A 14,122-nucleotide genomic window follows, 5' to 3' on the forward strand; every position below is an offset into this window, starting at 1 on the left:
AAATACACCAAAGTAATGATGATGATGCAGTCAATTTTCATTGGTTAATTTCCTGTGCTTCAGCATGTGCAGTTTTGTGAGGTGATAATAACGGATAAGTGCAATCCCATCTGATCCACTTTATACAGCTGAACAGTATTGTAATGATATTGGTGAATTATCTGCTTACTTGATTGGTTGTGTTCATCTGGCTTGTACGTGTTGTGTGCATGTGTGCATGTGTGCATGTGCAAATAAATCCGGCATTTGGTCCTGGCAATGTGAATCCAGTCATGTCCATCGTTATGACATGGTGTCAGAAGTGGGATTCGGGAATTTCTTCATCAACGATGATGGAATTTAAGTCGCCTGATTATCTCTGGCGAGATTGGAATGTAGCCGAGAACTGGTGATGCTGGAGTAAGGACCTTGAATGGTATCTTGAGGCTGCTGGCCTTCATCAACGAGCGACAGCCGAAAGGTTGCTATTGTGCTCAACTGTGCTGGGCCCGATGCTGTGGTTGTATATGAGAACCTCCTATTTGAGTCAGTGGTTGCTTCAAATAGATTCAAAATCGTCAGAAGCATTCGACACTTACTACAACCAGCGGAAGAACCTTGTCCATGAGCGATTCAAGTTTTGGGAATTTGCTGAGTCTGAAGGTCAGTCATTCGAATGGTACTTGAACATTCTGTGAATCATGGCGAAGGCATTTAAATTTGCCAAGAGTAATAACATGATCAGGGATAAAATCATTTTTCCATGCATAACTTCACCTTAAAAGAGCAGCTGTTACGGAAGCCAAGATTGATTTAGACAAAACGATAACTCTCTGTTTGGCTGCCGAGTCGAGTCGGTCGCATGCCAGGGCCATGACATTGACTCCCACATCAGCCACTTCCACAAGACTCTCCCAAGACATTGACTTGATTCGCTGTCAAGTGCGCCAGTCTCAAGTCTGCTGGCAAGGGTCCTTTTGCATCCAAGCCTGGGGCGACCACAGACAAGGTCACCCGAAACTGTGGAAACTGTGGGCATATTCACCAACCTTGCCAATGTCCTGCATTTGGGAAAAGGACCTTTAATAAGCAGAACAATTTTGCAGAGGTCTGCCAACACTCTAAGCATGTTCATGCATTTGACGGTCCCACAAGCAAAGTATCAGAGTGGAAAGACCCGTAATTCCAAAACAGCTGGCTGTTCCAGCCACTGTTGAAGTGGCTTGCTGGGATTCATACCAGGCAACGAAGATGACCCGCAGCTACAACACTGGCATCAGTAGTCTAGGAATCAGACCTGAGGAGCAGAAAACCCCTTCAGAAAGTGAAATTGCTGAGCGCACGGTTGGTGCTTAAATTTTTACAATGAATGATCAAAAGGCTCATACCAGAAGGGTGCCCACTGGACTGACACCACCATCGTGTGTGGGAGATAAGGATTGTTACCTAACATGGCTCACAAAGCCTCTAAAATAAGCTAAAAATACTTGGAATAGTACCTGAGAGAAAGGGCTGTGCCTCTATACAATGAAAGGATGTGAGAACTTTCTCAACTCACCGAACTGGCAGCTGCTCATACTGTAAACTCCCAACCATGAGGGCTGGCGCAACGGCTCAATTTAGAACTCGTTCTCCAGACCATTTGAGGTCTTCTGGTGGTTTGACACTACAGATCATTGCTTAGTCCTTTGAGCTTCTATCTTTCCTTTTTATAACATTAATTGTCAAAGAAACTCAGGTGTGCACAAATGCATCCCTTACACCAAACTCCCATGTGAACAACACATCAAACGGCACTCCTCAAATGTATTTCAACCTTGTATGACATGATGACTTCTTCAGTTTCATGAAAACGTGATGATCAAGAGAATAGGAAGAATTCCTCGTAACGTTTCAAAACAATAACGCTATATACAATGGCAATGCACAATAACGAAATGGTTCGAAACAATAACGTCCAAGCGTTATTTCTTATGAGAAATGTTGGAAACTAGTATTTTACAGAATTTTATTATTATTATTCCCACACCTCATTGCAAGAGAAAGGCTTTAAAAGAACAAGTCCATTAATTAAACACAAACAAGATAATAAAACACTCTGCCACTGACAGATATGTTTGATATTCAATCGGTAAATACCATTTAAATTGATAGAGGTGAGGATTGTATACAATAGTGTCTTATGTCGTCGTCATATTGTCATCATAATCATCCCTTAATCCACCAATGACAACCAGCGAAAGGAACAGCATCTGTCGATGGAAAAGAGGAAGTCAGGATATGGGGGTGCGAGTAAGGGTTGGGGGCGGCAGGGATGAGTGGGGGTGCAGGTAGGTGATTTACGATTGGCAGTTCAAATATTGTGTGAGATTAGCATTGATCACATTGAGAAGGCCATTTGCTTTCTGTTCAAGGTTGGTCAGATCTCCCTGCGCATGCTGTAGCTTGTCGTCATTCTCTTTTATATTTTTCTCGAGTTCTGTGTGGGGAAACGTGCAATCATCATAATCACAATGATGATGATAATCATAATCATCATGATTAATGCAATCATAATCACAATCATCACAATCGCCACAAACATCAACATCATGATAATAACAACCAGCAGACCCATCATCAGGATTTTCAAAAGGGGAGGGGGTGATTCGGGGGCATTCCCATATCCCCTCCCATGTGAGAATAGGTAATGCCAGACTAAATTTCCCACATTTTGGAGGCTTGTTTGGGTTTAATTATTTCAGAAGATTCTGGATTTTAGTTGAACCTTTGCTAATTTTAGAAACAAAAACGAGAAAAAACAATTTGGTTGAATTTTTTTTAATTGTAATTGTAAAAATGTTTCACCGGCAAAAGGAGGAGAGGGACATTCACACCCAAATAATCCACCTCTGGTGATGGGCATGACCACCATCATAATAACTACCATAAGGATCTCATCACCATCATGACCCAATCCGAAATCCAATTACCATTATCATAATTACCACCATCATTATCATCACAACCATGCTAAATGTCACCATCATAATTACAATCAACATCATTCATCACCACCACAAACATCAACATGAGGATAATAATAACCACAATCTGACAAAATAATTACCACCATCATAATAATGTTACGTCTGAGAGGGGGGGGGTATGCATTCAAAGGGTAATTAGGATGTTTAATTAGGTATGCCATGCTGTTCGAGTTGTACCAGGATCTTGATGTAATAAGTAGCAATTCAGTGGTGATAAGTTGTCTAGTAAATGTCCATTTCTTCAAGGGGGAAATGATAATTGTCGCGTAATTAGTAAGGGAGACGGGTGAGGGTAAGTGTGTCTGTGTAAACCCCTTTTAGTATTCCCTGGAGGTTTGCCGTGACGTCACAGGACAGTGCAGCGGATGGTTCCGCCCCGTGATCACAATTGGCGGAAGGCGACGGCGGAAGGCCAATAAAACGGCTCGATTGGAAGTGACGAGGACTCGAGGATAAAAAGGTTCTGTTCGGGGAAAAGGGGTGGAAGAAGAAGATCGACAAAGAAAAAACGGTTTGGTGGAGACTGTTGGGTCGGAGCGTGCTTGATTGTTGCACTGGTTCGTTCCTGGATTCATTGTGTTTCGTGGCCTTGCTGTGCCTCGTGCCTCACCTCGGTTGGCTCTGGGGTTCTGCTGGCTCGGAGTACGGGGTCGAACGGCGGGCGGACCTGCCTCCCTCTCCTGCTCGCAACTTGGCGCCAGAACTGGCTCCCTGGCGGCTGTGAGCGGACTTGGGCCGACACCAGGAGGTCGACAGCACCACGGTGTCTCCTGCCCCTGACGAGCGCAACGCCAGCTCGTTCCACACCAATCCAGGGACTGTTGCGTCTACACCACAGGCCAGCCTGACCACCAGGACCAGCTATGTTTTGTGTGTGTGTTTGTGTGTGTGTGTGTGTGTGTGTGTGTGTGTGTGTGTGTGTGTGTGTGTGTGCCTGGCGCCTTAGAGGGTTTGAGATTTGTATATCCATTGGAATTGTTTGTGTTTTCCCCACGCCCGAACCCACACCACCATCCCGTCGAATCGCCCCGGATCCCTCCTCTTGCCGAGTCTTATTATTTCTGGTTAGAGAAATAAACATTCTTAACTCAGTGAAAAGCGACTCGTGCCACCTTCCTCGTCCCGTTTGCGGTAGGGCGATTAAAACCTCCATCTTTGGGTTATAAAAAAATAAACCGGCTCCATCGTTTCGGCTCATTCTACGTTAGCGGGACTGTTCAAGTCCCGTGGACGTCACATTGGTGTCAGGGTGTTGGATGTTCAAACCCCTCTAAATTATATTTGGTATCGGGAGAATATACCAGGATTAAAATCTCGCCACGAATTGGAGTATAAAATTACTACAGAAAAGCACGCGAGCACGGGAAAATTTTGGCGGGAGTTTTCAAATTAAATTTAATTGGCGGCAAACGGGACTTCTGCACCATGGCGGATGTGCAGATGTTTGAAGAGGAAGGCCACGTGTCTGGCAGCGAGTCGGGGGAAGAAGGGAGAGGGGGGTAGGATGGGAACCTCCCCCATTCCAAGCATGGACCGTGCTTCATCACCAGTAACGGGGCGGCAGCGCCGGAAACCGGCGCGATGACGATCCAGACAATGTTGGAACGTTTAATAGGGGACATGACAGCACAAATGGCAAATCAATTCGTGACACAGAGGGCAGACATGACGGCACAGAGGGCAGAAATGACGGCACAAATGGAAAATCAATTTGTGAAACAGAGGGCAGAAATGATGGCACAAATGGCAAAAATGACGGCACAGGGGGCAGAAATGACAGATCAATTGGGGGTAATGGGGGAACAGTTGGGTGCACGGATTGATTTAATGAGGGATGAATTGGGGGAAAATATGGAGAAAATGAAAACTGAGATGCAGGAGTGTGTGGATGTTCAATTGGGGGAAATACAAAGTAAATTTGAGGATAGATTGGAGGAAACAAAGGTAGAAATTACATTGGAGGGGGAAAATATATGGAAGAAATTGGTAGATAAAATTGTTGCAACGAACATTCGGGTTGATAAAGTGGATGAAAGCCTGGAACGTCATCGTGCCTGTGTGGATGCTCGTATGCAGCTGCAAGTAGAAGAGTGGGGAGAGCTGAGGAAGCAAGGGATGAATTTGGCGGAGGAGGTAAAAGGATTGGAGGCTCGTTTGGACGAACAAGATAAAATTATGAGCCAAGATGAAGATTTGGATAAAGGCCTGGTAGAGCCGTCTTTTATAAGTAGTGTCCGGGTTGGTTGAGGAGCAGCTACAAACTCGCGAGGGAGCCTTGGAGGAGGTTGTGCGGGCCCAGAAGATCCTGCGGGAAGAGGTGAATCTGTCCATTCAACGTTTGGAACAGGAGGCAAAATTGACCCATGAGACCCTCACCACAAAACATCTTTGGCCACAGGGGGCTCCGAAATTGGATACGCAGCCACAAGGGTGTTTGATCCCTGGGCTGGATTCGGACAAGGGAGAAACTGGGAAGCGGGCCACCGGAAAAGTGATCCCCCTGGTAAATTTTGACGGGTCAGGGAGCCTTGAAGCTTTTCTGACGCAATTTGAGTGTATTTCCCGACTAAACGGGTGGAATGAGCGGGAACGTACAGGGAATTTGGTGGCAATGTTGCGGGGACCAGCCGCAGATGTGTTGAACGTGATCGCGGAGGGGATGTTGACCAGCTCCCACATTTGCGAGGCGTTGAGCCGTCGGTTTGGGTTCGCAGCGAACTGTGATCTGGTGCGGGCCCAGCTCCAGCACCACAGATTAAAGCCGGGTGAGACAGTGCAGGAGCTGGCACAGGACATTTACCAATCAGTCAGGATCGCGTATCGGGACCTTACAGTGGAGGCATGGGACAGACTAGCACTAGAGAAATTTCTAGCTGCTCTTCCTGACCCTGAGGTCCGAGCGCTAGTGGAGTTACAGGATCCACCCACCGTTCACCGAGCGGCTGAGTGCGCAGCCAGGCTGGCCTCGTGGAGGCGGCCGGGTTGGGTGCCAGAGAGGCCATCGGTGACGGTCCGACAGGCGGAGATTCAGGATCAGGGAGAGGGGCTGGGAGAAATTGGCATTACCCAAATGTTTCAGGAAATTTGCCAGAAACTGTCAAGTTTGATAAGGGGTAATTTGGTAGTTGGTGCGCCAAAGCGGCGGGGTCCAGCCCAGCCAATAGAGCAATTTGATTATGGCCGAGGGGGTCCGGAACCGGAAGAGACATTACACCGATACCCACGGGGGCCTTTTATGGGGAGTTGTTTCCGGTGCGGGTGAAGAGGACACATGCAACGACATTGCCGGTACCCGGCAATGGAGAGACCCTCCAATAGACTTTCAAGCCCGGAGAGGATGAATACTCCTGCTGAACCGCCAGGTCTATCCGAGGTGCCCTTACATAGGTCGAGTCCGGAAATCACTGTCGGGGGTCGGGGAGACTAGATCGGGCTGAGCATTTCGGGCCATGCTCGGCTGGTGAGATTGTGGCGAAGTGCCTCCTTTGGTGAAAAAAGTGAATTGTGGGAAAATTGGCATGGGTTTGTAAGTTCTGCTGGGTTTTAGAGTGACAATAGGGACAGTGGGTAATTCGTAACAAAGCGGGCACGAGTGGCTGTCCAATGGCTGGTGCGTGGATCGGGTGAGAAGTGCTGTGTGAGTTGTTTCAAGTTAAGAAGTGAATTGTATGGTGCACACATTGATTTTTTTATTGGACATGGTGTGGTAACAGGGAAGGTCATGGTCGGTGAAGTGTTAGAAATGCAGGTATCACATGTAAGGCCGATGGGGTGGGGGGAGTCATGTGGGTTTTGTGGGTGGGGATGATGTGCTTGTCCACAGGGATTGCTGAGGCTCACGTTGAGCGGGAATTGCGACCCCCTTCAAGGAGATTCACCCCTGGTGGCTAATGGTGACAGTGTCTGGAGGCAACTGGGAGAGGGTCTGGTTGGGCGAACAAGGCGGGTAGGACCTTGGCGACCCAGGAAGGCCAGAGGAGCCAGTGAGACCCCTTCCAGTGTGTTGTACGGGGTTGGAGCTGATGGCTACCAGGGGGGTGGGAATCAAAGGGAGCGGGGCGGAGAAACGTCTGGGTTGGACTAAAGCTTACCTGTGGGCATGGTAGCACCTGAGATGCCCCCATCATCTTGTGGTAACCCACCCCACGGCCATGACGGAATTCAGCCTGCATCATTAAAATGGGGACCATGACCTAGAAATGTGATGATGACATTGGTGTGAGTGTTGTGAAGATGTGTGAGTCCCACTCGATCCCGCACAATTTGACATGTGCAGCAAGGGCATGATGTCCGCATAATTTTGGGGCAAGCAAATTTGAAAATTGGCTCCCCAGGTAACGCTGGGTCTATTAGCATCCACTGGGGGACGCGGTCAAGTGTAAATATCCCATGAATAGTGTCCTTAAGGCTTAGAGTAGGAATATAAAGTATGTGTTGTGTTTTTGTGGAACCTTTTGTTTCCCCTCCCCAGATCACTGGAAGAGTGTTGGACAAGAGCGATGATCCAGAGGATGGAGTGCAACTTCGCTCAGTGCTCTCATGTGATAAAATAAAATAAAAAAATGAATGATTGTTTAGGCGAGGATAAGGCCATAAGGGGGTAGTACATTAAGCAGGATATTAAGTACATCCTCTTGAGTTGGAAAGAAAACAGTGTGATATCTGCTCAAAGGATGTTTTGAAGAGTAGTTATTATAGACATATTCAATCACAAAAACACAAGAAGAATGAGTTTAACGTAAAGGGAGACTATTATATTGAAAACACTGATGGGGCATTTAAAGGGCATATAAAAATAAGGATTTCTCAATTTGTAGTACCCGGTCCATCATCAATAGCTGAATCAATTGAAATAGTGAAACCTGATGTTGAAAAAGTTATTAAAAAGACATTAAAAGAAATGAAAACTTTAAAGTTTTATATGGGAGTGAAAATGAATATGAAAAGACAATATGAAGAACAAACTCCTCATCTGAGAACAGATCCTTATTTTATAACATCATTTCAAGATTTTTTGAATAATGGGGTTTACGAAGAACTATCAAGACAAGAGGAGGATGTTGATAATACAGTGGTAGGAAGTGGATTTAATATTTTTAAAATCATCTTTTTAGAGATACACATTCTAAAATCAGACCCTCAAAGCTTCTTCTTGTGTTGAATTACCAAAAGAAATAAAACTAAAGAAGGCAGTTGTTAATATTAAGAACAATGATAATAAATGTTTTTTTCTGGTCTGTTCTTGCTCACTTACATCCACCAAATTGTAATTCCAAAAGAGTAAAGCAAGATATGAAATATGAGAATACCTTGGACATTAAAGATTTTAAATTCCCAATGCCACAAACAGATATTCCTAAATTTGAGAAAAAGAATAACCTTTCTATTAATGTTTGTGGATTAACTCGAGATAATAAAGTTCAGGTATTAAAATTTTCAAACATCGATAAAAATGAAGAAACACACATTTATCTTTTATATTTTCGTGTTGGAAAGAATTCACATTGTACATACATCAATAATTTATCAAGATTAATGTCTTCTCAGGTATTCAGAACATCAAACAATATATATCCTTGAAAGCGATGTCTTAATTCATTTCATACAAAAGAACGATTTGAACAACATTTAAAATATTGCAGTAATCATAAATCAACTGTAATTACAATGCCTAAACCTGGTGAAAAAGATTTCTTTTGAAGATTATAATAAATCTATCATGCACCCATTTGTGATATACCCTGATTTTGAATGTATCCTAAAAAAGATAAATACTGCTTCTCCTAATCCAAAAGAATCAAATACAAATAAATATCAAAAACATATTCCTTGCGGTTTCTGTTATTATATCAAATCAGCTGTTGGTGATGAATACAACAAGTTTGAACTTTATAGTGGGAAAACAGCTTCACAAGAGTTTGTAAAACGATTAGAAAAGGATTGTATAAGATGAACTAAATTAATGAAAGAAACAAATGAACCAATGAAATTAACCAAAGAAGAGGAAAAGGAATTTGGAGAGAACAATAAATGTCATATTTGTGGGGAGGAAATTGAGGAGTCCAAAGTTAGGGATCTAAGTTAGGGAGTCACTGGGAAATATGGAGGTCCCGCTCATTACTGTTGTAATCTGAATTATAAATTTCCTTCTTTTATTCCAGTCTTTCTTCACAACAGCACCAACTATAATACACATCTATTTATAAATGAACTTTCAAAAACACCAGGGAATATTTCTGCCATAACAAACACAAGTCAAAATTATATTTCATTTACAAAAATGATATTAACAAAACCTTTAACTCGTATTCGGTTTCTAGATTCTTCCAAGTTTATGGGAACACCACTCGCCTTCCTCGCATCAAATCTCAGCTCCACGGCGTCTTTTCCAAATCTTAATTCATTCTTTCCGAGGAAATTCTAACTAAAGAGGAAATTCAGATTAAAGAGAGAATTCAAAGTAAAGAGGAAATTCTAATTAATGAGGAAATTAATGAAGAATTCTAACTGAAAATGAAATTCTAATTATAAAGAAAATTCGAACAATGAATGAAATTCTAACTAAAGAGGAAATTCTAATTAAAGATGAAATTCTGATTAAAGAGGGAATTCTAACTCGAGAGGAAATTCAAACAAGGAATGAAATTCAAAGTAAAGAGAAAATTTTTACAAGTAAGGGAATTTATCCTTATGATTATATGGATTCATTTATGAGATTTAAAGAAACACAACTTCCTTCAAAAGAAAGTTTCTATAATAACCTTTATGAAGAAGAGATAAGTGATAAGGAATATAAACATGCACAAGAAATTTGGAAAATATTTAAGATAAAGAAGCTTGGAGAATATCATGATTTGTATCTAAAAACATGTTTTATTGTAAGCTGATGTGTTTGAAGCTTTTAAATCACTCTGTCATAATAAAAATTGTTTTGGATTAGATCCTGCCCACTATTTCACAGCTCCTGGTTTAGCTTGGAGTGCAATGTTGAAAATGACGAAACAAGACATAGATTTAATCAGTGATGTAGATATGCTTTTGATGATTGAGAAGTCGAAGAGAGGTGGAATATCACAAGTATGTTCAAAAAGATATGCCAAAGCAAATAACAAATATCTTCCAAATTATGATATCGAAATTATTTGATGTATTTTGATGCTAATAATTTGTATTGATGGGCAATGTTTCAATCTCTGCCTTATGGTAAATCAGAGTGGGTGGAAGAAAAGGATTATGAAAAGGCTTTGATGAATATTGTTATTTCTTCTCAAGAGGAATTGAATGAGGAAAAATAAGGTTAATATTTTGAAGTTGATTTGAGGTACCCGAGTGATCTTCGTAATAAGCATAAAGACCTTCCTTTTGCATGTGAGAAAGAAACCCCAAATAAAGAATGGTTAAGTGATTATCATAAAAGTTTTAATATTAAAGGTAAATCAACAGAAAAGTTATTAACAACATTCTATGATAAGGAGTATTATGTTTTGCATCAGAGAAGCTTGAAACAGATTTTGAGAGAAGAATTGAGAGTAGCTAAAGTTCATAGTTTTAAAATTTAAACAAAGTTCTTGGATGGAAAAGTATATTGAATTCAATACAGATATGAGAACAAATACAAAAGTAAAATTTGAAGGGGAATTCTATAAATTGATGAATAATGCTGTCTTTGGAAAGACAATGGAGAATGTTAGAAACAGGCAAAACATTAGATTTGCAACATCTTGGAAAGAAGCTTTGAGATTGATAAATAAACCAAGTTTTGAGAGAGAAGAGGTTTTTTCATAGAACTTTTCTGCAATTCATATGAAAAAGGAAAGTATTTAATGGATAAACCAATTTTCTTGGAACAGCAGTTCTTGATTTATTTGTGATATTGATGTATGATTACTTGTATAATGGCTTAAAGAAAGATTATGGTGAAAATGTTTCATTGTTGTTTATGGACACTGATAGTTTTATTCTAGATATAAAAACTGATGATGTTTATAAAGATATGAAGAAAAATATTGGAGTATATGATACAAGTAATTTCAGTTGGAAGAGCGAGTTATTTTCAGAAAAGAATGAAAAGGTTATTGGTAACTTTAAGGATGAGTTGGGTGAAAAAGTAATGAGTGAGTTTATTGGATTGAGAGTAAAGGCATATGCTTATAAGTATGGTGATCAGATTGATAAAAGGTTAAAGGGAATAAAGAAATATGTAATAAAGAAATCAATAACTTTTAGACATCATTATAATTGTTTGATGAATAAGAATGAAGAATATTGGAAAATAAATATAATAAGAAGTTAAAAACATGAGATGTATAGTGAAGAAGTAAATAAAAAGACATGAGGAGCCTTTGATGATCAGAGATTCATTTTAGATAATGGAATAGATTGTGTTCCATATATACATTGTATGACAAGCCTGGTGTTGGCTTAGTGATTAGGGTGGCGGCTTGGGATCCCAGGGTCTTGAGTTCAAGCCCCGTTGGCTGCTGAATTAACACCAGGGGGTTGACTCAGCCTGTCATCCTTCCGAAGTCGGCGAAATGAGTACCAGTGTACTGGTCCCGGTGTATGCCCGGTTAGAATAGGTGTACCATATCCCTGTATGTCGTAAGAGGCGACCAGGGTTGGCGTCAGGAAGGGCATCCGGCCATAAAACATTGCCTCAAGAAAAAGCCAAACCCCTGCACAGCAGGGAAAAATGGCTGTAAAAAAAATAATATATATATATATATATATATATATATATATATATATATATATATACATTGTATGACAGTGTATAGAATAGATTGTGTTCCATAAGGATACAAGTTTTAACTCAATAGAATGTGGGTTATGGTTTTTAAGGGCTACTGCCATCTTTTTCACAATATATAAATGGTCGAACCAAGTATTAATCAAACTAAAGAGTGGAGAAAATCTCAGTCTTGCTATATAAATGGAAAACATGATGAATGTGAAAAATATCAAATAAGTCTTGTTGAAAAAATAACTAAAACAAAGGTAAATAAAACAAATAAGCGAATCAATTTAAAAACTAGTAAGTTCGAGGATGTAAAGAAACAAATAAAATCCTTGAATGGACTGAAAGCTGGTTATCATTTGAACAATGGAAAAATAATTTACTACAATCTCAAAATGATATGCAACTCAGGAGGTCGTCAGATGAGAGCATTAAGAGAAGTATATCATTTCATAATGACACAAAAGGGGTATCTTGAAAAATATAAAGTTTCAAATGTTTTATTTTTAAATATTTTAGATGGGGATTATTGTGCAAAGAAAATTAAACTATTGAAGGAATTTTAGAATGAACAAATATTTATGGGTTCAATGATTGAGCTAAACAATCTGCATTGGTTATTTGAAAAAAAGTGCTCCAAGGTTAAAAGGGGAGGCTATTAAAATCTCCATTCACTTAAATGCTTGAGATATTTCTTAAGAATCACCTTTAACAAATCACACTATATTCACCCTCCTACTTTACTACTTGAACAAATCTTTATAGGTTCAATGAGTGAGCTAAACAATATGCATTGGTTATTTGAAAAAGTGCCCCAAGCTTAAAAGAGGAGACAAATAAATATACCTTGGGATAAAAAGGGGGTTTATTTTCTAGGGGAAAAAAATATGAATCGCTGAGAATCCCCATTCACTTTACATGGGGAAATTGAGCCAGAATCAGTATATTCACCCCACTAATGCAGGTTCCACTTGATTAATTGGGTCATGGACTAAAAACAACAACTGGCTTCTCGCTTTTTAGTGGTGAACCAAGTCAATGACCCAATATGCAAATTCTTAAAATTTCAGGTCAATTGGATGAAAAATGATGATATGATGTGACAATGACATTTGACGAAATTATTAATTTGTCTTCTCAATATTCTCATGATTAAGGTTTGTTGAAAATTTCATGAAAAAAGCTCAAATGGTAAAAAAAAGTTATGGCCTGGACACACACACACACACACACACACACACACACACACACACACACACACACACACACACACACACACACACACACACACACACACACACACACACACACACACACACACACACACACGCACACGCACGCGCACACACACACACGCACACACACACACACGTGATTACGTGATTGCAAAACCTCATCTCCTGCTGCACATGGGATGGGCTTATAATAATTGTCATTGTCACCAAAAATATCTTGCTCCTCATCATCATTATCATCGTCATCACCAACCGTAGCAGCAGCAGTAACATCACCACCACCAACAATAGCACTGTAATAATAATAATCATAATAATGATAATCATCATCATCATCATCATCATTAGCAGTACCATTGCCATATCCTAATTATCATCACCATCACCACCATGAGCAGAAGTAGCACCATCATCATCACCACTTTTAGAAGAAGCACCATCATCACAATCACCATAACCATAACTATAATCACCATCATCATGCGTGTTACCAAAATCATCAATGGTATGTATCACTTTATACATAATCACTAATATCATAATTTACACCGACATAATAATAATCTCCATCATCGAGGATAATCACAATTATCAACTTAACCATCATGATCATTAATATATCATAATAACTTCGAGCACAAGATCATTCTTTAGTATGCTTATCACCATAATTTCTAATCGTTATAATTACCATCACCACTGTCATCTGATCCAAAGTACCATACTCTCGTGTTACAGAGCATTGGTTCTGCCGAAGTAGTTTCTTGGCCTGAGGTCATGCTGGGTGGTTTTCCATCCCTTTCCTAGCAGTAGTTAGAGCAGAAAATTTGAATTTGTTCAGCTTGCCAGAGATGGCTTGCCTACTCTTCGCGATGGACATCATTGGATCTTTAACGTCCACCAACTAATGCTGGCAGACGGGACAGCAGTTTAATGTCCATCTGAGGGACGGCACACAGAATGATGGAGCACCTTCCCCGTGAAACACCGTGATGACAGTTTGGAGGTGGATCAGGATTCAAAACCAAGCTAGACAGCTTAAAATAGAGTGAGCATACTTCTAGGTCATCTTGTCAGTCCCACTGCTGTCATACCCATTTTATTTGCCATTATATTCTTCACCTTAGACATTATCATCGTGT

The 14,122-nt window shown here is 40.6% G+C and overlaps 1 protein-coding gene and 1 long non-coding RNA gene across 4 annotated transcripts in view; both read right to left on the minus strand.

Annotated features, from left to right (window-relative positions):
• Positions 1-1,970: 1,970 nt before the first annotated feature.
• LOC147008814 (laminin subunit alpha-2-like) overlaps positions 1,971-14,122 on the minus strand; it is a 212,048-nt gene continuing 199,896 nt past the window's right edge. For 2 of the 3 annotated variants that reach the window (XM_085863849.1, XM_085863847.1), the window contains one exon: positions 1,971-2,458. In XM_085863849.1, the coding sequence (XP_085719975.1) occupies positions 2,319-2,458 (140 nt within the window). In that variant the 3' untranslated portion in view covers positions 1,971-2,318. Of the gene's footprint in view, positions 2,459-13,187; positions 13,274-14,122 lie in introns of all 3 variants that reach the window. The other variant, XM_085863848.1, reaches the window with a different exon arrangement.
• On the minus strand, positions 2,784-11,782 carry LOC147008815 (uncharacterized). Its single transcript, XR_015053237.1, has 2 exons — positions 3,619-11,782; positions 2,784-3,471 (listed from the first exon to the last, which is right to left on the minus strand). It is a non-coding gene; the product is annotated as an uncharacterized LOC147008815 (long non-coding RNA).

Source organism: Eptatretus burgeri, chromosome 18 (genome assembly GCF_056783735.1).
Source record: "Eptatretus burgeri isolate ZD-2024b chromosome 18, Ebu_testis_v1, whole genome shotgun sequence".
Lineage (NCBI taxonomy): Eukaryota > Metazoa > Chordata > Myxini > Myxiniformes > Myxinidae > Eptatretus > Eptatretus burgeri.